The 25,681-nt window shown below is 47.0% G+C and overlaps 2 protein-coding genes across 3 annotated transcripts in view; one reads left to right on the forward strand and one right to left on the reverse strand.

The window, feature by feature from the left end:
* Positions 1 to 22,736, forward strand: CLDN19 (claudin 19). The gene is made up of 5 exons (XM_082389253.1): positions 1 to 908; positions 2,132 to 2,296; positions 2,405 to 2,489; positions 4,275 to 4,427; positions 5,157 to 22,736. The coding sequence occupies exons 1-5, from the start codon at positions 686 to 688 to the stop codon at positions 5,203 to 5,205; spliced, it is 675 nt and encodes a 224-aa protein (XP_082245379.1). The 5' UTR covers positions 1 to 685; the 3' UTR covers positions 5,206 to 22,736.
* Positions 22,480 to 25,681, reverse strand: part of YBX1 (Y-box binding protein 1) — an 18,745-nt gene continuing 15,543 nt past the window's right edge. For both annotated transcript variants that reach the window (XM_082388983.1, XM_082388982.1), the window contains 2 exons: positions 23,637 to 23,902; positions 22,480 to 22,868 (listed from right to left, as the gene is read on the reverse strand). In XM_082388983.1, coding sequence (XP_082245109.1) covers positions 23,668 to 23,902 — 235 coding nt within the window. In that variant the 3' untranslated portion in view covers positions 22,480 to 22,868; positions 23,637 to 23,667. The remainder of the gene's footprint in view (positions 22,869 to 23,636; positions 23,903 to 25,681) is intronic.

Consider the following 25,681-nt stretch of genomic DNA (forward strand, 5'->3'; position numbering starts at 1 on the left):
CACATGGGCCCCAGGTACCAAGGACCCCCACTCCCCAACACCCCTCCCCAACCCAGTCTCTCCATAGCTGACCTCAGAACCCGCTCCAAAAAGTTCTCCCCAGTGTCTAACCCTAGTCTTACCTCCTGCAAATTGGAATTCCATTTTCTTTCTGTCCTGTGGTCAGAGGACAGAAAACCCCAAGGGTCACATCAGCAGTGCAAGGGCAAAGTCCATCATCTCAGGGCTGGTGTTTGGGATAGGAATTAGGAGAATTTTAGGGCACTCGTATCAGGCTCCTAAAGGGGTTTCCCTAGGGGAAAGACCCTGAGGGCCAGCCGGGGGTCACTCCTCCCAGCCCCTCCCTTCTCTATCCCTGGGGAGGGGCACCACCTTGGCCACGCCCCACGCCCCACCCCCCGGGGGCTGGGCAGGAGCTTTGCTGGGGACCTTGCCCTGGCTTAGGTGGCGGCTGTGGGCGGGCCCCTGGCCTTTCCAGCTCGGGCCTCCCCCAGCATTCTAGAGCCTGCAGCCACTGCCTTTGCTGCTGCCACTGCAGGGCTGTCACCTCTCCTTCTCAGCCTCTGACCACCTGCTGCACCCCACCCCCAACCCAGCTGCTCCTGTCACCTGGCCATGACCTCGGCCCCCGCAGGGACCCTGGCCCAGCCCTGAGCCCTGGAACCCCCATCCCCTCCCCTGGGCCATGGCCAACGCAGGCCTTCAGCTCCTGGGCTACTTCCTGGCCCTGGGTGGCTGGGTGGGCATCATCGCCAGCACAGCGCTCCCGCAGTGGAAGCAGTCCTCCTACGCAGGCGACGCCATCATCACCGCCGTGGGCCTCTACGAAGGGCTCTGGATGTCCTGCGCCTCCCAGAGCACCGGTCAGGTGCAGTGCAAGCTCTATGACTCGCTGCTTGCCCTGGAAGGTAGGCCTCATGCCCGCTGGGATGGGGAGGTGGGATATGGGGCCGAGAGGTCCGGAGCAAGCTTTCCCACGGTCTGCCGTCTGCACTGGACTGCCCTCTCCAGCCCCTGCCCCCCCGTGCACTCATGAAGATCCAGGCCAGCCTGCTGCCCTGCTGGGGGCAGGGGCTCTAGGTTCCAGCAGCCATGGGTCCACATGCCAGCTCTGCCACTGTAACCTTGAAGGAGTCACTGACCCTCTCTGTCCTCATCTGGAAAGGGGACTAGGACTTTCACAGGACTCTGGGAGGGTCACAGGAGATGAGTGCCCGGCACTCAGAGGCCCTAAGTCAAGACCCTTCCCTCCATTTCTCTCCATACTCTGCAGACACACTGTGCGCACACACCTACCTGCCAGTCCCTCCATGTAGACAAGTATGCTGGCACTCAGGTGCACCTACCCACACGCACAGACACAGCCACACACGTGTACATGCACGTCCACACCCAGGCGCTTGGGCACAAGGGTGGCTCTCCTCCCCCTGGGGTGTAGGGGTTGAGCCTGACAAGCTGGCTTGTAAACAGGCACCACTGCAGCTCTACCCCTGGCTGGGGGCCGACCCGCCCGCCCTCCGCCCCGGGGCCGCACGGGCCTGAGTTGGGCTGCTGTCACATGGCCCCCGCCACTCTGGACCAGGCAGGTCATCTAGCCTCCCTCAGGGACCCAGATCCCCGGGACTGACCCCGGCAGCAGGCATACAGCTACCATGGGTGACTCAAAGGGCGCAGGGGAAGGTAACTAGAGTCAGAATGGACAATGGGCGAGGCATCCCTGTCCAAGGGCCAACCTGGGCTGAGCTGAGCCTCAGACACTGTAGCTCCTCCTTCTGCTGAATCTGAAAGGCCTGAGGAGAAGCTGCCCCCCGCTGTCTGGGAGGGGTGGGCCCCAAAGGGAGGCGCCTGGCCAGAAAGCAGCTGATGGGAGAACTCATACCACCCTGTCACCACACACTACCTGGAAGAACCTGCGAGGGAGAGCGAACGGTGGGGTTAAACGGTGAGGCTCAGCCTCCGCACTCTGCCCTCACACCCTGTAGTCACCTGAGCCCCCAGGATCCCCTCACACCTGCCGCAGGTAGTAGCCCAGGAGGAGCGTCCTGCTCTAGCTCCAGCCCCTCCCATCTTGGGCTCCTCCCACCCGCCCACTTCTCCCGCCCCCCCGCTCAGTCCCTCCCGCCCCATCCAGGTCATATCCAGTCAGCGCGAGCCCTGATGGTGGTGGCCGTGCTCCTGGGCTTCGTGGCCATGGTCCTCAGTGTCGTCGGTATGAAGTGCACCCGGGTCGGAGATAGCAACCCCATCGCCAAGGGCCGAGTGGCCATCGCTGGGGGTGCCCTCTTCCTCCTGGCGGGTGAGTGCCCGGCTCCTCCTCCAGCCTCTTGACCGTGGCAGGTAGCCCCATCCCGGGGGGCCCTCTGGAGGCCAGAGCAGAGCTGAGACCCCCCCGCCCTGTCCTTAGGCCTCTGCACGTTGACGGCCGTCTCGTGGTATGCCACACTGGTGACCCAGGAGTTCTTCAACCCCAGCACACCCGTCAATGCCAGGTGAGCCCCAGGGCATGGCTTGGGCCGGGGAACAGGCTGGGCCTCCCACTCCACCCCCTCTGGGACCACTGGCCTTTGTCCAGCAGGGCACTTGGAGGGGGAAACAGGGGACGGACGAGCCCCAGGTGCTGTCACTGAGAAGCTCTCTGGAGTGCGGAGCAGCTGTGGCTGGGCCCTGAACGCCACCCCAGGAGCTAAATGCCCTGGCTCTGGATTTAAATCCCAGCTCTGCATGGGCTGGCTGTGTGACTGGCAAGTTCCTTAACCTTTCTGTGCCTGGTTTCCTCCCCTGTAAAAGGCAGCTAGGACCGAGGACGGAGCTCAGTGTGGTTGTGAGGGTTCTGTGAGATGGTGCAGGTAAGGGACTTAGCACAGTGCCTGGGCTGTTATTTCTGTAGGAGGCACAGTGACTTTGGGCCGGAGAGATGAGGCTGGAAAAGTCCTAAGGGCAGATGGCAGAGGGCCTTGCAGCCATAGGAAGGTTTTTTTCCGTGTCCTGGTGTGGAAGGCAGGACAGTCCCTCTGGCTGTGGTGTGCAGAATGGTGGGGAGGGAGCAAGGCCAGTAAGGTGCTGATGCAAAGGTCTGGAGCATAGGGCTTGGGGTTGGGGGCTAGCAGTGGAGAGTAGGCCCAGAGATATTTAGGAGCTAGAGTGGTCAGGACTTGTAAGGCCAGGGTATGGGGGCCGAATAGGGGGCTCTGTGAAGGGCCTGGACCCTCCCTTACCTCTCAGCTCTGCGGGGAGCAGAGAATGGGATAGTCTCAACCCCAAACATCCCAACAGGCCTTGGGCCCTGGGGTTGGAGGGAGAATGAGAAAAGAGATGCCTGGGTTGTTGCAGTCAGGAGGGCTCCCTGAAGGAGGCAGCAGAGTGGAGAGGGGGAGGAAATGAAGACTTCAGGAGTGAGGTTCATTCCCTGGGGCTGGCAGCTCTAGCCATGAAAACCTGCCAAGCAAGAGGTAGCTCTGCTCAGAGATGCCATGCTGGCGCTTGCTCCTGTCCCTTCAACACTCCACAAAGCTGCCTGAGTTGCAGGCCCTGTGCTGGGCCCTGGGGACATTGATGAATCCGGTGCTGTCTGCCCTCAAGTTGCTCCCCAGGGAGCCAGACAAACGAGGAACTGATCAGCCACCCAGTGAGAGTCAGCGCCAGGCGGCGAGCGGAGCTGGGGTCAGGGGAAGCCTTCGGAGAAGGTGGCATCTGAACTGGGCCCTGGAGGCGGAGCACAGGAGGCGAGACGCTCCGGCAGGGGGCGCCTCGTGCAAAGGCACAGAGGTGGGGAGACCCGGGCGCTGCAGAGGGGGCGCCGGGCTGGCCCGCTGGGATTGTGGGTGGAGAGGCCGAAGTGCCAGGTGGAGCCGGCGGAGGAGTGTGGCCTTCTCCAGAGGGCGGCGGGAGCCCAGCGGCGAGTTCCGTGGGCCAGACCGTGACCGAGAGAGGTGGCAGGACTGCCCCTCTCCTCCTCTCCCCGACGGGCCTGGCGGGCCCCGCCGCGCCCCCTCATCTGGCCGGAGGAGGAAAGGGGCTCGAGGTTGCGCGGAGCAGCCCAGCCTGAGCTGGGTCGCCCCGGGTGGTGTTGATGTGCTGCGGCAGGGGCGGGGGGAAGGGTGAACGCTCATCCCAACTTACCAGGCGAGCCCGAGGAGGCTTGTGAGGCCCCAGCCTCAGCTCCCCACGTCCAGCCCGCCCTCTGCTCTGCCAGGGCGGAGGCCGGGGGCCCCCGGGCGAGGACGGGGCGGGGCGGGGGCGCAGGCACACCTGATGGCGTCCTCCACCCCTTGCAGGTACGAGTTTGGTCCAGCCCTGTTTCTGGGCTGGGCCGCCGCCGGCCTGGCCATGCTGGGCGGCTCCTTCCTCTGCTGCACGTGCCAGGAGCCCGAGAGATCCAACAGCAGCCCGCAGCCCTACCGGCCCGGCCCCTCGGCGGCTGCCCGAGAGTATGTCTGAGCCCCGAGTAGCATCCGCCGGCCCCTGCAGCACCCCGGGCGGGGCCAGGAGGGCGCAGGGTGTCCCCCCAGCTCGGTTAGGCTCTGAGCAACTTGTCCCCAACCCAGGCACCCACCCTGCGCTCTGAGACTCAGACCCAGACACTCAGAGAGAGGTGGGAGGCAGGCCCCAGCCCTCAGGCGCACACGCACGGCCAATGCAGGTGCAGGTACGGGCACAGACCTGTCCACACCCCAGCCAGCTGCAGTCCCTTTCACGACCACTTATTTTACTCACTGACAGGCTATGTGAGTGTCTTCTCTGTGCTGGGCCTCGAGGACACAGCAGTAGAGAGAAGCTGGGTGCCCAGTGCCCTGGGGTGACCAGACCCCATCGCCTCCCCCGGCCCATGGGCTCCTCACAGCAACCCCACGAAGGAGGCAGTGCCGGGGGACAAATGTCCCCGATTTACACACGAGGAAACAGGTTCAGAGAGACCAGGAGGCCTGGCCCCGCTGCCTCTGAATTCAGGTCTCGCAGTATGCCTAGCGCTGCATGGACACCCACACAGATGGCTAAGCCAGGCCATGTCACCCCTGCCCCGGAAATGGGCCCCGGCGGGGCTGCTGTGAGCTGCACTGGCCAGTCCCCGGGTCCGCGCCTGAACCCCATAGCCCCTGCCACCCCCCACTGCCTGCTGCTCCCCTCGCTAACCAGCTCTCCTCTCTTTTGACTTTCAGACCAGTTGTTAAATTGTCTGCCTCCACCAAGGGCCCCCTGGGTGTGTAGTGTCCAGGTTCCCCAGCCTGGCTCTGTCCCCCTGCCACACCTAGACCGGGTGCTTGGTGTCTTTTGGAAAGAAAAGTGAACATCCAGCCCTGAGTGTGGTGTCATTTGATCTGTCCCTGGTATGATGAGGGTGGGGCCTGGCACAGAGAGGTCAGAGCTGGTCCCTGGGGTCCTTGGGCACAAAGAGAGGGAGACAGACCCAGTGTGGGTTACACAGCACATCCAAGCTGATCAGGAACCTCCCTACCTGTCCTTGGGTTGGCACCAGGACCTCCTTGATTGGAGACCCCCAGTCAAGGGAAAATTAACCCAGATCAGCCCCTGCCCTCATGCTCAGGCCTCTTCCATCCCAGACATCCTCCCGGGACCCTGAGTCTCTCTCTGGCCTCTGCCCTCTGTCTCTCCTGACTGGAAAGAGCTGACCACAGCTCTTGGAAAGAACTGTCCCTTGCCTTCCCCCGCCCTCCTCAGCCAGCTCTGTCCTGGCTTCCTCCACCACCTGTCCTGGGACATCTTCCACCAAGTCACCAGATCCTAAGGACACAGCTCAGCCTTGTCCCCTGACGTGCCTCTGAGAGGTGAAGTCAGACAAAATGACTATCACGCATACACTCTCCAGGAGAAGGTAGGGGTGGGAGGGGAGAAGTAGATGGCAGAGCTGCTGTGGGATCATCCACAGGCGCCCCAGCGTGGCAGCGGCTGCACGTACACAGGGGCGCCTCAGGGGCTGGAGGGGGTGGGCAATCTGAGCCCAAGTGGGGTCACCAGAGCCCTGCCCCCCGAACTATGAACGAGAACTACAGAAGAGTGTCTCTGGGTGCCTGATGCTATAACGCAGCGGTTCTTGGCTCTGGGTGCGCACATTCGAGTCCCCTGGGGAGCTGATGCCCAGCTCACCCCCCACCCCAGGCGTCCCAACCTAATGGGCCTGAGGTGGACCTGGGCATCTGAGGTCAGCAGCACTGAGAGCACTTCTCTGAGGCCTGAAGTTTGGGGCTAGGGGGGGCCACATTTCTTGCCCCTCTGAGGGGGTCTCATGTACAAGAAGAGGCAGGACAGACAAGAGGAAGCCCGTTTCCCTCTGCCTTTCCTGGGACCAGGCCGTTTCATGAGATCCCCACACCCTCTCAAGAAATAAACCCCTTTTGGCTGAAACAATTGTGCGTTTGATTTCTGTCACACACAGCCAGAAGAGCCCTGACTAATGCCAAATTTGGAACCTAGAAAGTGAGCGTCACAGTGAGGGCTCCTGTTCCAGGGGTCGCTGAGCAGGTGGGGTGTGGAGCCCAGAGGCTGGCCTCTGTCCCAGGCGGGGGATTCGGACGCCCTCACTATCTGGTCAGGAAGCGGTTGGCTGGGAAACCACGTGTCATCTCTTGCGGTTCAGGGACCACCAGAGGCTTGGGACTTGGTAGGAAAATGTCGGGATAGAGTGTGCTGGCTGCTTCAGGGATAGGCTGTGAGAGAGACAAGCTCTGGGCCAGCGGGCAGCATGAAGGCAGGGTGGAAACAAGCTTCCGTGTGATCCTTCGTGAAGAGAAGACTTTTGGAGCTATAGCCAGAGATTGGAGAGCTGGAGAGTCAGCTGACCACTCACAACCCAATCAGTACACTGATTAACATCGGAGTGGGGCCCTGGCAATGGGAGGATGCCTGGGAAAAGTTTAGAGTTTGCTGCTAGAAGAGTTTGGGAGGCCTGATCCCCTCCCCCCAACTCCCGGCCTCTCCTCTTTCAAATGTCTACACCACGGTCACCTTGGCTGCCAACCTGTGACAGGGCCAACTGTCCAGCTCTCCTGTTTCCTGTCCCAGCCTCAAGGCTAGAGGACTGAGAGGAGACCCAGGAAGGTGGGTCAAAGGACATGATCCTAAAGCTTGTCCTGTTGTTTATTAGCAGAGTTCCTCCAAGAATGAAATTGGCAAGCCATAAAAGACAGTTTGGGGAGGGATATACCTGTGCCCTCAGCCCCGAAGGAAAGCCCAGGTACCGTGGCAACAGGTGTTCGGCTAAGGGGCGTGAACTGGGAGCTGGAGCAGCTGACCAGTACACTCATCTATTGCCTGAACCTGAGAATATGGACAGGAACTGAGTATTAGATGATGTCAAGGAATTATGGTTAATTTTGGGTTATACGTATTGTTCATTTTATGTGATAACAACACTGTGGTTATTATTTTTTTAAGCCTTGTCTGTCAGAGGTGCACACTGAAACACTATAATGGCTGGATTTGCTTTAAAATACTCTAGGAATAGAAAGGTCAGGGGCAGGAGAAATTATAAAATAAGATTGGTAAATGCCAGTGGTACTTAGGGTTTCACTCCGCTCTTCTGTGCGTGTGTGTGTGCAAATGAAAAAAATCTAAAGGTTAAAAATACGTCTAAGTTTTACTGGTTGTATAATTTAGTATCCTCCCTCCTGACCACTGGAATAAAGGTGATGAATAGAGACTCTTGCTACTCAGAGCACAGTTCTCCAACCACAAGATTCGCATCCCCTGGAAACTTGTTAGAAATACAGACTTTCAGGCCCCACCCCAGACTAGGTGAAACAGATTCAGTATTTTAAGGAGACCTCCAGGTGACTCCTACACATACTGAAGTTTGGGCTAGGGAGGGCTGTGTGTTTCTTCTCCTTTTCTAGATTTCAACTGAGAATTGCAACTGAGCTACCATTGAATACTGGATATAATGAAAGTGGTTCAATTTAAGATTTTGCCTAGAGTTGGCCAAGCTCATGGGGAACCACAACGAAACCTGATTCAGGCAACACTGGACATGGAGAATGGACAACACCCAAAGCAGTGCTTCCTGACCTTTTCTCCTCATAGAGCACATAAAAACAATACTTAATTTAATTTATGAGACTATTGCAGGCAATTTTATTCTGGACAACAGTCTTGTTGAAAACAACTAAAAATGTGGAGGGAACTGAATCACTTTGCTGTACAGCAGAAATTAACACAACATTGTAAATCAACTATACTTCAATAAAATTTTTTTAAAAAGAAAAAAAAAGTTGAGGAAAGGGTAAACAATTCTTCAAAGCATCAAAGGGCTGACACGATGCTATGGAATCACAGAGTCAAAACCTGAAGCACTGCCTCTCCCTCTCTGTGCAGTGGCCCATGTGGTCACCGCAAAGCTGAAGAGTCCTTGGCTGGCAGGGTCAGAGATTGGTTACGTATAAGGGGATTGAACAAATAAGTAAATACACTGAAAGTAATGGGAGCCAGGCTTCTCGTTGTCAGAGAACGATTTACAAAGATGGAAACGAGGAAGACTAGAATAAATCTTGTGGAGTTGGATTGGAATTGGAGGTATCTGGATGAACACACAGTTTTTTATATACGTAGATAAATGTAGAAATAGATATAGTTGTGTGTGTATGTACATGTGTGCGATATACATACACAGAGCCTTCTGTAACCATGGATGTGGACCTGGAAAGATGGAGAGCCGACTGCACTACATTATTTTATATGAGGGACTTGAGCATCTGGGGATTTTCGGTATGGTTGTGGTTGGCGGGTGAGGGGGCTGGGTGTCCTGGAACCAATCCCCCGTGGGTGCTGAGGGTCGACTGTACATATATCTGTGAGCTCTATCCCCTAGACAGGCCAAGAACAATGAGCCTCAGGGGCAAACCCATATCTTGATTTCTGAATACCATTCTCTACTAAAAGGTAGCAGAACTCCAGGGAGAAATGGCTGATTCGAGGTCTGGGGTAAGGAGAGTACAAAATAAACTTGGATCATCTCGTTCCAGAAAGTAAGAACATGCTCAAGGAATGATGGTGACATGTCTAAAGGATACAGAAGCCAGACTAAAGGGGTTCCCTCTGGCTTTATCTGAAACAATTTGAGTATCAAAGTAAATAATTAACAGTAATGGATTTTAACTCCGTGAATAAAAAAATAAGAATCCACTAGTCCCTACTGATATAAATAATTAAATAAATAAGTGGGTAAGAAGAAAAAGCTCTACAGTAAAATGCCAAGTAATATGAGTAATTTATTAACTAAGAAGTACAAAATATTTAACTTTGCAGTGATGAACATAGCAGGCATATCTTAAGTGATAAGAGTTAACACCACCCGTAATCGGACAAGGCAAAACTGTGTGTCCCTTGATATAATGCACTGAGAAGAACACAGCATCATTTATATGATATTCCTGCTAAAGGTGCATAAACTGAATCTGCTTAAGACGGACAAATACAAATCGAGGTTATTCTACAAAATAACTGCCAGTACCCTTGAAAACTGTCAAAGTTATGAAAGACAGCAAAGGCCGAGGAGACTGAAGAGATATTACAGCTACATGCAATGAATGATCTTGGATTGGATTCTGGACCTATAAAGGACATTCTTGGGACAACCAGTGAAATTTGAATGGTGTCTGTGGTTGAGATGATAGTACTATATCAAAGTTAGTTCACTGTGAACAGATAGTTTTGTAGGACATTGTCCTTGTATTTTAGGAAATTACACACAAGTACTAGAAGAATAATGAGGCATCAGGAAAAAAATATGCATAAATACACATGAAGAAAGAGTCACAAGGCAAATAGTTGCAGTATAATATTAATTGGGCAATCTAAGTGAAGGGCATGCAGGAATTCTTTGACCTATTCTTGCAATTTTTCTCTAAAGTTTGAAATTATTTCAAGATTGAAAGTTTTTTTATAAAAGTCTAAGGGAAAGCTAGAATACTGGAAAGCCACTCTTCTAAGAGGGCACTTGAAAATGCCTCCAAAGATGGAGATGGAAATGAAAGCTTTGAACTCACCTATGATGAAAACAAACAAAATCTTTATTTCACCTTCATTTTTTTTTTTTTAAAGCATGAATTGTTAGTTTTATTTATTTATTTTTTAAACTTATTTTATTTATTTATTTTTGGCTGTGTTGGGTCTTCGTTTCTGCGTGAGGGCTTTCTCTAGTTGTGGCAAGCGGGGGCCACTCTTCATCGCGGTGCGCGGGCCTCTCACTATCGCGGTCTCTCTTGTTGCGGAGCACAGGCTCCAGACGCGCAGGCTCAGTAGTTGTGGCTCACGGGCCTAGTTGCTCCGCGGCATGTGGGATCTTCCCAGACCAGGGCTCGAACCCGTGTCCCCTGCATTATCAGGCAGATTCTCAACCACTGCGCCACCAGGGAAGCCCTCACCTTCATTTTTGAGAGATGATTTTGCTGGGTATATAATTCTGGGTTGACTTCCCCATCCTTTTCAGTACTTTATAGATGTCATGCTAGTGCTTTCTAACTTACGTAGTTTTTAAATGAAAACTCTGCTATAGTTCTTATTTTTGCTCCTTTGTTTCTCTCTGGCTGCTTGTCATATTTTCTCCATCTCTGGTTTTCAGAAGTTTGACCATGAAGTGCCTGGGTGTGTTTTTTCCTCTGTGTTCATTTTTTTTTTTTAAAGATTTATTGATTGATTGATTGATTGATTGCTATGTTGGGTCTTCGTTTCTGTGCTAGGGCTTTCTCTAGTTGCGGCAAGCAGGGGCCACTCTTCATCGCGGTGCGCGGGCCTCTCACTATCGTGGGCTCTCTTGTTGTGGAGCACAGGCTCCAGACGCGCAGGCTCAGTAGTTGTGGCTCACGGGCCTAGTTGCTCCGTGGCATGTGGGATCTTCCCAGGCCAGGGCTCAAACCCGTGTCCCCTGCATTAGCAGGCAGATTCTCAACCACTGTGCCACCAGGGAAGCCCCCTCTGTGTTCATTTTGCTTGGGGTTTTCCGAGCTTCCTGGATCTGTGGTTTGTTACCTTTCACTGACTTTGGAAAATTTGCAGCCATTATTTTCCAAACATTTCTTCTGCTACATTTTTCTTGTCTTCATCTGCTACTTCAGTCACATGCTTGATATTGTGTCACAGCTCTTCGATAGTCTGTTGTTTTTTCCATGTTTTTCTCTGTGTTTTTGTTTGTAGAATTTCTACCAACTTATCATCAAGTTCATGACTTTTTCCTCTGCTGTGTCATCATTTGATAAGCACATCTAATCAATTCCTCATTTCTGATGATAGTGGGCTGCTGATACCTTGTGCTTAGTTTGAGACCTGGAATCCAGAGTTTTTCTTAGTGTTCCTGAGCTTCAGCATTCAACACTTCCTGCATGCCTGCACAAGAGGGAATCTGTCTCCATGCTCCTGCCCCTTCCCCAGCAGCAGCTTGCCATTGCTCGCTTTATGACGCAAGGCTCATGTTGGTGGCAGGGAGTTTTTCTCAGTTCTGCTTCAGCCTTAGTCATAGACAGGCCCTGTGCACGTGAGCGTCTGAACTCTGCCTTGTAATGACAGTGGGGCTTGCGGGGAGGGAGTTTCCTGCCCTCCCATCAGGCAGCAGACTTCTGTTTTGTATCTATTCAGGATCCTAGTAATGAGTTTCCTACTTTTCTCTAGTGTCAGGCAGCTTTTGCTTCTACCCCATCTCAGAGGTAGGCAGCCTTGGTTTAGGACTTCTTTCTTTGCTTTTCATTCCTTTTTTATCTCCTAATATTCCAAATGGGGTCATTATCTTCAGCTTGTTAGTGCAGGTCTACTGCTTGTGAATGCTCTCCATTTTTGTCTCAAAATGTCTTTTTTTCACCTTCATATCCTACTGTGTATAGAATCCTAAGTTGATAATTATTTTCTTTCAGGTCGCTGAAGATATCATTTTACTACTCTGAAACTATAATTTTACTGTTTTCTGGCATCCATTGTTTCTGTTGAGAAATGAAATAGCTTAAATGTCTCTCCTCTGAAAGTAATTTTTTTTTCCTGGTTCCTTGTAATATATCCTCTTTTGCTTTTTTTTTTTTTAAAAATTGTGGTACCATTTTTGATGTGTTTAGATGTGGATTTCTTTTTATTTAACCTCTTTGGGATTCTTGACTCTTTCTTTTGGTGTTTCCCCCTTTCCCCACCCCAGTCATTTCTGACTGAGTCTCAGCCATTATCTCTTCAATTTTCTCATTTTTTCTTTCTTCTGTGACTCCAGATACAGACTGGTTGATTTTCTTACTATATTCTCTATCTCTTAGGTTTTATCCTCTATTTTCCACATTTTTTATTTTCTGTACTTCATTAAAAATGATTTCCTTCAACTATCACTCAGTTAACTAATTTTATTTTATTTATTATTTTTTTAAGTTTTATTTTTTGGCCGTGCTACGCGGCTTGCACAACCTTAGTCCCCCGACCAGGGACGGAACCCAGGCCCTTGGCAGTGAAAGCACTGAGTCCTAACTACTGGACCACTAGGGAATTCCCTAATTTTATCTTCACCTGTGTTTAATCAGCTTCTGAACCTGTCCATTGATTTCTTTGGTGTATTGTATTTTTATGTTCTCGGATTTCCACCTGGTTAATCTTTTAAAATCTGCTGTGTCAATTTAAACAGTCTCTGTTTCCCTCTTTATTAGTTTGCCAGGGCTGCTACAACAGATTACCATACACTGGGTGGCTTAAACAACAGAAATGTATTTCCCCACCTTCCTGGAGACTGAAAGTTCAGGATCTAGGTGTCAGAGTTGGTTTCACTCTGAAGCTTCTCTCTTTAGATTGTAGAAGCCTTTTTTCTTCTGGTGCCTTCATGGTCCTTCCTTGTGTGTGTCCATGTCTTAATCTCCTCTTCTTATAAGGACATCAGGTATATTGGATTAAGCCTCACCTCAGTGATCTCATTTAACCTTACCTCTTTAAAGGGTCTATGTCCCAATAAGTCACATTTGGCAGTACTGGGGTTAGGATTTAAATACATGAATTTGGGTTGAAGAGGGTCACAATTCAGCCCATAACACCTTCTAAAACGTTCAAGCTTCTCCTTTTATCTAATGAACATAGTAAACATAGTCGCTTTACATTCTGTGTCTGATATTTTTGGTATTTGGGCTTCCTGTGGGTCTTTTTCCATTGTCTGCTGTCTCTGCTGGTCCTTGTTCATGATGACTTGTCTCCTTGTAGACCTAGTTATCTTTGAATATATGCTTGATTTGGCACTTGGAAAATATCTGTAGAAATAATTCAAAGCCTAGGATTATATAATTTTCCACAAATAGTATTTTATTTGCTTTAGCTTGGTGCCTGGGGTGGGGGGAGTGGAACCAGCAATTCAGGATCACCTTTATCCAATTTAGGGCTTGAGATTTCTGGGCCCCCACCCGACTCCAAGTCAGGTTACAATCTATGTGAGGGTTGGTTTAATTTACTACCACGGTACAACCATTCAAAGTCCTCCACTCAAATCATGGGGTAGTGTACAAGGGTTTGCACGATTGGTGGGCCCGGACTCCAAATTTTTCCCTCTAGCACAGTACAGCTGCCTCGTCCAGACCAGCAAACATTTAAACTTCCAGATCAGCACTCAGCCTCTCAGTTGTCTCTTTGAGGTTTTCAAACATATCCAGGGGAAAGGTAGCCCTGAAAATCACTTACTTTTCTACATTGTCATCCTCTCCTGGACCTAGCCTAGGAGTCTCAGTATTTTGTTGTATTTTGTTGCTTTTAGAAAGATTTTTAAAAACATTTTGCCTAGTGTGTTTTTTTTTGGTGGAAAGTTTGCTTTATTTCAGATGTCGGCAACCAGAAGTGGGTGGGATGGAGTGGACGCCTGTTCAAAGGCCAACTCCCCCGCTACTGACAATCAGTGGGTAAGAGCTTTTATAGGTGAAGGGAGGGAGCTACATGCAGAAACAGCAGTCAGCTCTGACAGTCATCTTGAAATTGGTCATCAAGATGAATGGTCTGATCAGCGTCATCTTGATTAAGTACAGTTAGCCTTCAGTTCCAGGGTCGGTTTGTTCCCATTTCCCTGAGGCCAGTTCTCGGAATTGTGGCAGCATACGTTATTTGCCTAGTGTTCTTGGCAGTCTTCAGCAGAAGAGTTGGTCCAACGTTACCAGAAGTGGAAGAGTCATCTTGTCAGAGTGCCCTCACATAATTTTAGAATACATTTAAAAATTATTACTCAAGTAGTAGAACATTTTTATTATTTCCTGTTCTGTGAAAGTGATTGTTCATGACAATCAAAATTAACAAAAAAATATTAGATGTTAAAATACCACAGTTGGTTTAAAATTATTATATCATCTCTTTTAAAAAATTTTAAGTTTTAATTTAAATATATACTCCAAAAATTGTATAATGAGTACATGAATCTTGCTTTGTGACATTTTTACAAAAATGGGAAAGATGACGTACAAATGAAAAAGCCTTTAAATACTGGTTGTTTCCACTAAAGTTTTTGTTCCTTAGGCCATCTAACTTCCCTTTGTACAGAATCTGACAATCACTGTAAGACCCTAAAACTATTGAATAGTTTTCTGTTTCAAGCCTACTCTTCTCTACATCTTTCCTCAGCATCTTTACCATCATGTTTCAATTTTTTATTGTGGTACAATACACATAACAAAATTTACTGTCTAAACCATTTTAAAGTGTACAGTTCAGTGCTATTAAGTATATTCATATTGTTGTGCAAACATTGTTACCACCCATCTCCAGAATTCTTTCCATCTTGCAAAACTGAAATACTATACCTATTATGCAATAACTCTTCATTACCACTATTCTATTTTCTGTCTGCGATTTTGTCTAAGTACCTCATATAAATGGAATCATACGGAATCTGTCCTCTTGTGATAGTTGGATATAGGATTCTTGGATGAGTTTTTTCTTTTAGCACTTTTAATATCAGCTACTTCCTTCTGTCTCCAAAGTTTCTGAGAAATCTTCTGATAATCTTATTGAGAATCCCTTGTATGTAATGAACTGCTTTTTTCTTGTTGATTTCAAGGTTCTTTGTCCTTTTCTTTTGACAGTTTGTTTTTAGTATGTCTTGGTGTGGGTCTTTTTTAGTTCATCTCGGAGTTTGTTAAGCTTCTTGTATGGTTATATTCACGTATTCCATCAAATTTTGGACATTTTCAGCCATTATTTTTTCAAACATTCTCTTTGCCCCTTTTTCTCTCCTCCTTCTGGAACTCCCACAAGGTATGTGTCAGTCTGCTTGATGGTGCCCCACAAAGTCCCTTAGGCTCTGTCCACCCTTCTTCAAATTTTTTTTTCTGTTCCTCAGACTCAATAATTTCCATTCTCCTATCTTCAAGTTCACTGATTCTTTCTGCTGCCTGCTCAAATCTGCCTTTGAGTCCCTTTAGTGAATACTTTCAGTTATTGTAATTTTCAGCTGCAGAACTTTTTGGTTTCTTTTTAGGTTTTCTATCTTGTTACTGGTATTTGTTTTGTTTATACATTGTTTACTTTTCTCCACATCTTTCTTTAGTTCTATGAGCATCTTCAAACATTTGTTCTAAAATCCTTGTCTAGTAGATCTGCCACCAGGTCATTCTCAGGGATAGTTTCTGTTGGTTTATTTTCTTTCCTTTGGACCATATTTTCCTTTTTCTTTGTATGCCTTATGATTTGTTATTGTTGTTAAAAACTTGACACTGAATCTAATAATGTGGTAACCCTGGAAATTAGGTTGTCTCTCTTCTCCAGAGTTTGCTGTATTGTCTCTTTTGCTCTAGGCTGTCCTCCAGAGTTTGCTGTATTGTCTCTTTTGCTCTAGGCTGTCCCTGGGCCATCAGCTTGAGGTGTAAATTTAAGGTATTTTCAGGTCTCTTCTCAGCCTGTGCATGTGCAGTGACTTTCTAATTTCTCCCATATATGTGATTGCTTTTGATTGTCCTAGTCTTTAATGTCTGGCTCTCAACAGGGGAAAAAGACTAAAATGAAGAGGCGGTAGGCACCAGCCGTTTATATCCCCTGAAGTCACTTCAGCTGGCGGGGAGGGGCTTGCAACAGCGGGGGTAAGTGCAACAACAATGGCTGCTATCTGTGTTTGCACCTCCTTCATCAGAAGCAGCTGATTGATTAGTCAGAACACAGAGCCCCAGTATTTGGGGGACAGGGTCCTTATTGCTCACCCTGGCTGCTGCAAGATATGTGCAAGGTGCTCCAGGAACATGTGCACAACTGCCTGCCATGGGGCTGAGCTGGGTGGGGGATGGGTAGCCTCAGCTGAGCTAAGAGCTGAAATTCCCCAAATAAATCTCAATTTACTATGTCTTCCCTAGATGTTGCAAGCCTTCAATAGACTCCACAGTACCAAAATAGTTACATCAGACCAATATTACCTGTGTACTGGTTGTCGAAGTTAGGGGGACGGATTCCTGGTGCTTCATATGCAGCCATCTTCCCAGAATCCTTACCTCCTTGCTTTTCTGTGATGCTTATGATGTTAGTCTGGGTTCTCAAAGCAGTAGACTCCCAAATAGGATTAAAATGCAAGGATTTTATTAGGGAAACACCTTTCAAAAAATAGGGGAGGGAGCTAGGGGAGCCATCAAGCCTATGTGAAGGAATATTGGGTAGCAGAGTCATAGACTACCATGCAGCCTAAGGGAAGTTCGGCAAGGCCATCATGGGTGTCCTTGAGCCAAAGTTGGCTGTCAGAAGAGTTCCATGTCTTCCAGGTACAGGACTGCTTTAGAATCTCTGCTGAGCCTACTCCTTGGCTTGGGAGCACTTGGAAAGCATGGCCACAAGACAAACGTGGTAGATTTCAGAGCGAAGCATCTTGGATCAATTGTATTATCTGTAGTTAGAGATCTACGAGTCATAATCTCATGGCCACCACAGTTTGTTTACAATTTTCAGAGCTCATATCTAAGTTGATCCTTAAAATAGTCCTGTAGTAAGTCAACATTTACTGAGCACTAACAAAATGTAAGGTATTCTCACTTAATCTTTGCAAGAAATTTAGGGAGCAGGTACTATTTCTATCTAAGATTTTAAAAGCTCATCCTCCCCTGCATTTGGATTAGGCAGTTTGATGGTGGGATCCAGGAATCTGTTGATTTTCTTGTGGGTGGTCCATAGACCTTACTTTGAGAAACACTTCAATGTTCAGTACTGAATGTGGTAGCTCCAAATTGAAGCTCTGGGGGTGAAGTTTCATTGGCAGGACTGGAACTCAGGTTTTCTGACTCCAAATCACTTTCCATCCTGGTGTCTCAAATCTATGAAAATTGAATTTTATGCACAGGGTAAATGAGGCATTTGGTTTTACTATAATCATAAAGCTCTTCTTGGTTGGCTCCTTTTCCCTCAATCCCACATAAACATGTCTCATCCTAAAAGACCCTTCCCTCAGATTTATCTCTGGAGTGACCAGAACTCCCATTCTGGTCATTCTAGGGCAGTCCTTTCATCCCAGTGTAATTGACAACCAAATCCCTTTCACTCTCAAGAACATCCTATTTAGCTAACACATAAATTATATAGTCTAACATAACTAGTTTATCTGCCCTTCCAGCAGCAGCCCTTGCTTCCTTCATCCCACTTCCCAACTTCGACACACTGAGTTTTTACTCTGTACTCTTTTGTTACAGATCCTGGGATATAGCAGAACAAACAAACAAAACAAAAATCTCTGCCCTGAAGACTACTGTCTAGCAAAGACAGAAAATAAGCAATTTTGATTAGCAGATGATTATATACACTATGGAGAACAATCAAGCAGGGGCAGGTGGTCAAAAGATCTGGGCATGGAGGGGGCTGCTATTTTAAACAGAGTGGTCAGGGAAGGCTTTCCTATTCCTTCCCCAAAATAACAGAGGGAGAAAGCCATTTATAATACTAGAGTTCTCTGGGGAAACAGTCTTCCTGTCAAAAGGCAGAAGTGTAAAGGCCTTGAGGTGGGAATGTGCTGGCACATTCAAGGAAAAAGAGGCCTGTGAGGTTGGAAGGGAGTAAACCAGGGGGAGAGCAGTGAAAGTGGGAGTGGGACAAATGGGGACACACTGTGAAGCCTCCTGCAGGATGCTGGCTTTTGTTCGTAAGAAAGAATGGAAACCTCTAAGGTTTTGAGCAGAGAAGTGACCCAAAGTCTGACATGGCTTTTAAGAGGACAGACACCCTGGCTGCTATGTTGAGAACTGACTGGAGAGGGGTGGGACAGGAAAAGGAAGGTAGCAGGGAGCTCACCTAGCAGGTACTACAATAATCCAAGTGAGAGATGACAGAGGTCTGGACCCATGTGGATGGAGGTGGTGAGAAGTGGTCAAATTCTGGATATATCAAAGGCAGAATCAACAGGGTTTGCAGACCCATTGGATGTGGAGTGTTCTAAAAAGTAAGAAGTCGGGATAGACTCTGAGGGTTTTGGCTGGGACCTGTAAGGATGAACTGGCTGTTGCTGAGATGGGGAAGGCTATGGGAGTAGCAGCCCTAGTCACCCCTCAACCTGCTGAGTCTGGGGCCACCCCATTTCCACAGGGCTGCTCTCACCCTTAGTCTCCCTGTCACTAAGCCCTGTGGACACCTTTCAGCCTCCACCTTCTTGGACCTTTGGTTTTGATGCCAACTGAGTCACTTTGTTCTCTAGGATTCTGTGACGTCCCCCTTCCTGGATTCCCCACATCTTTGGGCCTCCACAGATGCTCTGATGTGATTTCCTCCATGACCACAGCTTTCAATAGCCACCTGATGAGCATCAAACGTTCAGCTTCAGCCTACACCTCACTCCTTAGCTCCAAATCTGCTTCCCACATACTCCCTATGGATGCCCCAGACACCTCAAACTCTTTGTGTATCTGAAACCAAACAGGCTCCTCCCCTTTGTGCATTCTCTACTCCAGCAAGTGGCACTATCTGTAGCACCACTCTGCAATCATGCCCCACTCTTCCCTCTTCCTCATTCCACATTCAACTAGTCACCTCAATCTGTCAACCCCATTTCTGAGAACATCTCAAATTTGATGTTCTTTCCTACTGCCTTATCTATGGTCTCATCTTATCTGGACTTCTATAGCAATGTCCAAATTGGCCACTATTTTGTCCCAGAGTAATCTAAAATGAAAATCATTCTATTTAAAAATCATCCACAGGAATTCCCTGGTGGTCCAGTGGTTAGGACTCCATGCTTTCACTGCTGAGGGCCTGGGTTTGATCCCTGGTCAGGGAACTGAGATCCCTGCAAGTTGCACCTTGCCAAAAAGGTATAAATAAAAATCATCCAGATCCCCTATCACCAGCTTCTCAGCCCAGACAGAAGGGCTGTATAGCTGGCTGCCCCGAACCAGTAAGAAGTACTAAAACATCACTTGGATAGGTGTAAATATTGTGCAAGTTAAGTTGGCTCACTTCTTTGTATCATTTACAGCCTTTAAAACCAGGCAGCCAGATTGATGGGATGTAAGCAGGCCTTACAATACCTGAGGCACCATTCAGAGCAGGGAGAGGCAGAATTCCTAACAAAAACGCTCCTTCCCCAGCCACAAACCAGCTTACCAGCCTTAGTGTCAGACTAATCCTTCCATTAGCAGAACCTCAGGTCTAAGCCTGTCATGGGCTACACTTGCCTGTTTATCTCTACCAGATTCCCATTCAATGCCACTACAATTCCCATTAGCTCTCCCCTACTCCTAACCTGACCCAACATTGCTCCCTTCCCAAACCCTCCATTGTGACCTCTGGGTTCAGTCACTGGCTTTTTCTCTGAATGTTCTTACTCTACCTCTAACCAGACTCGCGCCTAGGATGCTACTTCCCTCGGAGCCCTTTCGGTGATTATTTTTTTCTTCTTCAACACCAAGTACTGTGGTGTCTGGTAGTGAGCTAAGTCTATTACACCACTGTCACTTCTAAACACAAATTTTCTTGAAGTCCATGCTTTCAAGCTAAGTCCACTATCTAGCAGCATTCCTTCACATTCCTGGGCCTTCTCCACACCCACTTCTACCAACACTTGTGGGAACTGCAACACTCACTGAACACCATGGTCTATTTTTGACCTCTTCACATCTAGTACTGTCTTCCTCCTCCTGTCTTCTACTCACATGATCCTAACCTGAACTGCCACTACCAGTAACTGCCACATGTCTCCAGGTTGAGTATGCCAGGCTAAGGCCACCACCTCATATTCTTCCAGCTCCCTTAAATTAGTACTCTTACTCCATTGGGCCAATTTGGAATACTTGCCAACTCCTGGACAATTCCAATCACCAAAGGTGGCGTTGTACTCTTACTGACTTTGGCTACCCAGGATTCACCCCCGGATCTGGGGATGGGGGAAGTGGATGCTGGGGGACAATAGCACCAACTATAACCTTGCATTCACTTTCACTACCTTTGCTCTTTTCCTGTTAGATTCAGCTGGCCAAGCTCTGGTTAAACCCAACCCTCCACCTGCTGGCAATTCTATTTCCCTGGTATACCTTTTCCCCATTCTCCAAGACAACTACACCTTTTTCTCTCCTCTAAACTCCAACCTCTCTTCTTCCTTTTCTAAAGCCCACCAAAATTTTTTTTTTTTTTTTTTACTGAACCTAATCTTTTTTTAATTAAGATTTTCTAAAATTTATTTTGGCTGCACCTGGTCTCAGCTGCAGCATGCGGGATCTAGTTCCCTGAACCAGGGATTGAACCCAGGTCCCCTGCATTGGGAGCACGGAGTCTTACCCACTGGACCACCAGGGAAGTCCCTTACTGAACCTAACTTGAATAGATGGATTGACATCATTTTCAATATTCATGAACACGTAAACGTCCATTTCTCTTTAATGTCTTCCAATGGTCTCGCTTCCTCCCAGAGATTTGGAAAATGTTAGTCCTAAATATATTTCCTTAATACTACTGTATTTATTATACAAAATAAACTTTAGCCATTTACTATTACTAACAAATTATCCATCCTTAACTGCAAGCTTTTTTGGTTTATTACCACTACCACCTATTCCTTAAGTCTTACCTCACTGCCTAGGTCATCTAGTACAAGGTTCAACAGAAACCATAAGCATCCTCACCTAATTTTGAACGGAACGAAAGAAAGACAACATGCCCTTAGCACTTTCCATGCTCTCTGCTCCAGTCACATGGGTCTCCAAGAACATGAGGTATTCATGACCCTTACAGCTGGAGAACCAAACTCAAGGATTAAGTGTCAAAAGCTAAGGAAGGTCGTCACAGAGCAACTCACTGCTGCTACTGCTGCAAAGCATTGCTTCTACCACCGCTCTTCTAGTAAACAGTACTGACTTCCCCAGAGTCTCATGCTGGTGCATCTGAACGGTAGACCAGGTTCTAAACCTGCAGACTGGCTGCAAGACTGAATGCACTCTCTCAGCTGTCAGAGACTCACAGGCTACCTAATCCTTACACATAGTGAATTCACACATGAAATACTGGGCAACAACACAAGACAAATACACATGAAAAAATGTTGTTTGCAACACTGGCAGCAAGACTGCATCACAAAAAACTTTCTTCCTTGCCACGGTTTTCAAAATCACATTCCAACATTATTGGATTATGTAAGAACTGTTGGCATCATTTCCACAACATATATCCTAATGTATGCAACTATTAAAAAAAACACTACATACCATCAGCAGTGTTCAACATCCAAAGAGTTGGTCCCAAATTCAGAAAAGCATTTCAAAGTGTTGACTGATACTAGCCTAACCCACTTGCCTATTTTTTCCCCACTTTATTCATCAGTCCCCTGAATTAAAACTATCAGTGCAATGCAAATCTCAGTTCTGTGCTCGAGCCCATTCTGGAGAGGCACACAGCACTGCATGACTCCCGGACATGCCACTCTAGCCTACTCTATAACCCCAAGGCCTCAAAAGCTGGCCAGAATGATCCAGAATTAGTCTCTAGATAGCAGTCATTAACTATTCCACAAAGGAAGCCAAAGGGCATTTAATAAGACATTATAAAAGAACAGCCAGAACAGGCTTAGGTTACAAGGGTGCCGAGAACAAAATGAATGTCACTGACCTCTATGTTCTTTAAGCAGACTTCACACAAGCATTCCATTATTTGTGGTCACCATCTCCAGTGCCCAAGCAAAGGAGCTGAGCTGTGTTAACCGAGTACACCAGTCTCTGTGGCAGGCATCTGATAACTAAGGTGGGTATCCTTCAATCCACAGGTTGAACTCACTCACAGTAGGGCACAAATAAATGGCTTCTAAGGATTAGAGTCCAGTTAGTCTCCACTAGACCATGCACTCTCTCTTCTCCTTTACCACTGCCTCCCAGTAAAAAGAGCACACAGAAAGGAAAATGGCCAGATTACCATAGTAAATACTTTCTAATTTTCAGTATGGGCCCACAGGCATGCTACTCAATAAAGGATTACACATTCTAAAAAATTTCCTGAGTAAATACCAATGAGTACCACCTATCTACAGATAGATGTAAGCTAATAAGGGTCCTATAACCAGCTAAGTGCTTATAAACTAAAACGAAACAAGGCAGAAATATACACAAAGACAATTATTTAAGACCTTTATTAACAGGTGCTTGCAGTTTGTTAACTTTTTTGAAAAAATCAAGCTGTAAACTTTTATTACAAATTAAAAATGAGGTTCTTAAAAATCTCAACTTGACCAGATATGAAACAATTTAAAAACCTTTAAAGGTGTATTGAGAAAAACCAGGCTTTTTTTTTTTTTTTTAAAAAACACGTTTGTCATTACCAAAAAGAGACGTCTTTAGGTAAAAATAATAAAAACCCCATATGCTGCATAGACAATGCAGATCGTTCTAGTTATCTGGTCAACAGGCAAAAAGCAAGCACTTAAGGTCTTCAGCTCCAATCTTTTGTTCATTTCTTATTGCTGGAATTTCGTATTCATTTCTTCTTGTTGGATGACTAAACTGTAAAAGAAAAAAAGTTTTTAAATTATCTTGCGCAGTTCACTGGAATTTTCTTTTAGTACACCAAACTGCTCCAGATTCAAATTAGCTAAGCAGGGAAGGCATTAACAAATCTCATACTGGTTTATTTTAACACAGCAATTCATAACAGGGGTGGACCCTGCTGTGTAACAAGAATGGTTACTCCTAGGTTCTGGATGACCTTCTGACACTCAGAAAATAGTATAGAGGGGAAAAAAAGTTATCAGTGGCTGAAAATAATAATTCTAGAGCCAAATGCCTCCCAGAATCAAGTAAAAAGGGAATCCCTGAATTTTGGAATTGATGATACAATGCCAAAGTTGTCACTTTTCCCAAAGAGACCAACCATATTGGTCATTATCACCTAGGTTATTAATCCTAGTAGCTATCCCACTTATTTTTGAAAAATGAAAAATAATGCAATGTAATTAACATTACTTGTTAGGGTAAGGTTAGCAAGACTTTCCTCTGCTTACTGGTAAAATCATCCAAAAAGGTTGACAAAAGGCTCTCATATTCAAGATACAATGTAAAGCTAGGCCTTCAAGTGTCAGTGAGCCAAAGTATGGCTCTGATACACCCCATTACCAAAATGGGATATTCAGGTCAGGTTATGATTAGTTTGGGTAGAAGACATTGTATGTTTAAGTGGCTTACCTTACCTGATGAACTGGGTTTTTTTCTCTTTCATTAATGGACACCACTCATGACTGCTCAGAGGCCAGAAGGCCATCTACGCTTACTTACCCGGATGATGGTAGAGATGGTAAGCCGGCATTTACTCAGCCCCGCCCTGCTCAGCCTCGGGAGCGGACGAATTCTCAGCTGGTGGATCGGCTGCTTTTGTCTCTTTGCCATCTTGTGGTTTAGGGTTTTCTGGGCGTCTGCGTCGGTAATTGAAGTTGCGGCGGTACCGACGTTGAGGTGGCTGCTGACCTTGGGTCTCATCTCCTTGATTTTCCTTATCTTCTTCATTGCCGTCCTCTCTGGGCTGTCTTTGGCGAGGAGGGCCCCTGGAATGAACATTGTGCAAACTTGCAATGATAAAACATTCTTTCTTTAACCTAGCCACCCGTATTAACACACCTGGCCTTTCTGTTTATCAAGTGGTCTGCAGGCAATTTAGCAAAATCAAAAGAGCAAATTTGGCTTTTATTTCACAAATTGAGTATGACTTGGGAAAAGGATTTGGAAGTATAAACTGGAAGATGAACGTTTAAAACTGGTTTTAATAGTCTCGTAAACTTTTACCCATAGTATAATCTATTACAAAGTTAGCCATGAAAGGACTAAAGGTGGTACAACACTATCAACACCTTGATGTCATTTAAAAACATGGGCTTTAAGGTAACTAGGTTTGGGAACAAGTGCTAACTAACCTTTACAGATGAACACTTGCTAAAAAGGCAGGAAGTCAAAACCAGAGAAAAGATGCTCTCTTCATATAAATGAAAGTATACAGCAACCATTAGTCACTGGGAAAGGCAAATCAAAACCACTTCATACCCACTAGGATAGCCGTAATCCAAAGGCTGAAAAATAACCATGTTGGGGTGGATGTGAAGAAACAAACCCTCAATACATTGCTGGTGGGCATATAAAATGGTGCAGCAGCTTTGCAAAACAGCTTGGCAACAAATGTCAAAGAGTTACTATATGACCCAGCGGTTCTACTCCTGGGTCTATAGCCAAAACAGTGTCCATTATGTGATTACTGTATTATTCACAACAAAAAAAGAAAACAACCCAAATGCCCATCAACTGGTTAATGAAGAACAAAATGTGATATTCATACAATAGAACATGACTTGGTCATAAAAAGAAATCAAGTACTGATACATGCAACAACATGGATGACCTTAAAAATATGTGAATTGAAAGCTAGACACAGAAATACCCGAAACAGGCAAATCCAGAGACAGGGAAAGCAGACCAGTGGTAGCCAAGGGCTGGGGCAGAGGGCAATGGAGAGTGACTATTAATGAATACAGGACTTTGTGGGTGGTGGACTGGGGAAAGCGTGGCGGTGATGAAAATGTCTGGAATTAGACGGTGGTAATGGCTGCATAACTTTGTGAATATACTAAATACCACTCAGTTGCATGCTTTAAATGAACACCAAGATTAGTATCATCCTTTTATACCTATTATAGGTCATAATAAGCTCTAATTTCCTATTTAGATCTGTACATTACATTTTTCACCTCTAACCCCTCCAATCTCCCACCTACCTCTCCCAACCCCCCCACCCCTTCTCCTGAAACTGTTTCCCCACATTTTGTGAACTCATGACCAGTCTTCGGCAAAACTGCCTTGTCTTTCCCCTGTAGCCTTCAAGTGGTGGCTGTCCCACCCCTATCACTGCGGCTTCTAAAGTGAATTCTAAAACCCCAAGCTTTCCAATCTTATGTTATGCCATATTCCATTTACTACACTTTTCCTGTTGTAATTATCATGACAGTCCCAAATAATATGGGCTTTTAGATTCTTTACTTCCCATCCAATTCTTGTTTGCTACCTAGGTTTTCTCGACTTCAAGCATTCCACTCTCTAATCACCCCTTACTTATTTTCCTGGTTTATTCCAGGTGTCTTGTTCTCCCACTCTATTTCCACTAGGACCTATAATCCAATGATCCTATCACTCATTCTGTCACTTACTCTTCCTTAATCTGTTTCTCCCCTCTTTCTCCAAGTATAAAGTCCACCATTAATCATTATAACTAATCTCAAACTCAGTCATCTTTGTGTAGACAAATGCTGAACAAATCTAACTCTCTGCCTAATCTGAGG

This window comes from Balaenoptera borealis (assembly GCF_965194805.1).
Source record: "Balaenoptera borealis genome assembly, chromosome: 1".
NCBI lineage: Eukaryota > Metazoa > Chordata > Mammalia > Artiodactyla > Balaenopteridae > Balaenoptera > Balaenoptera borealis.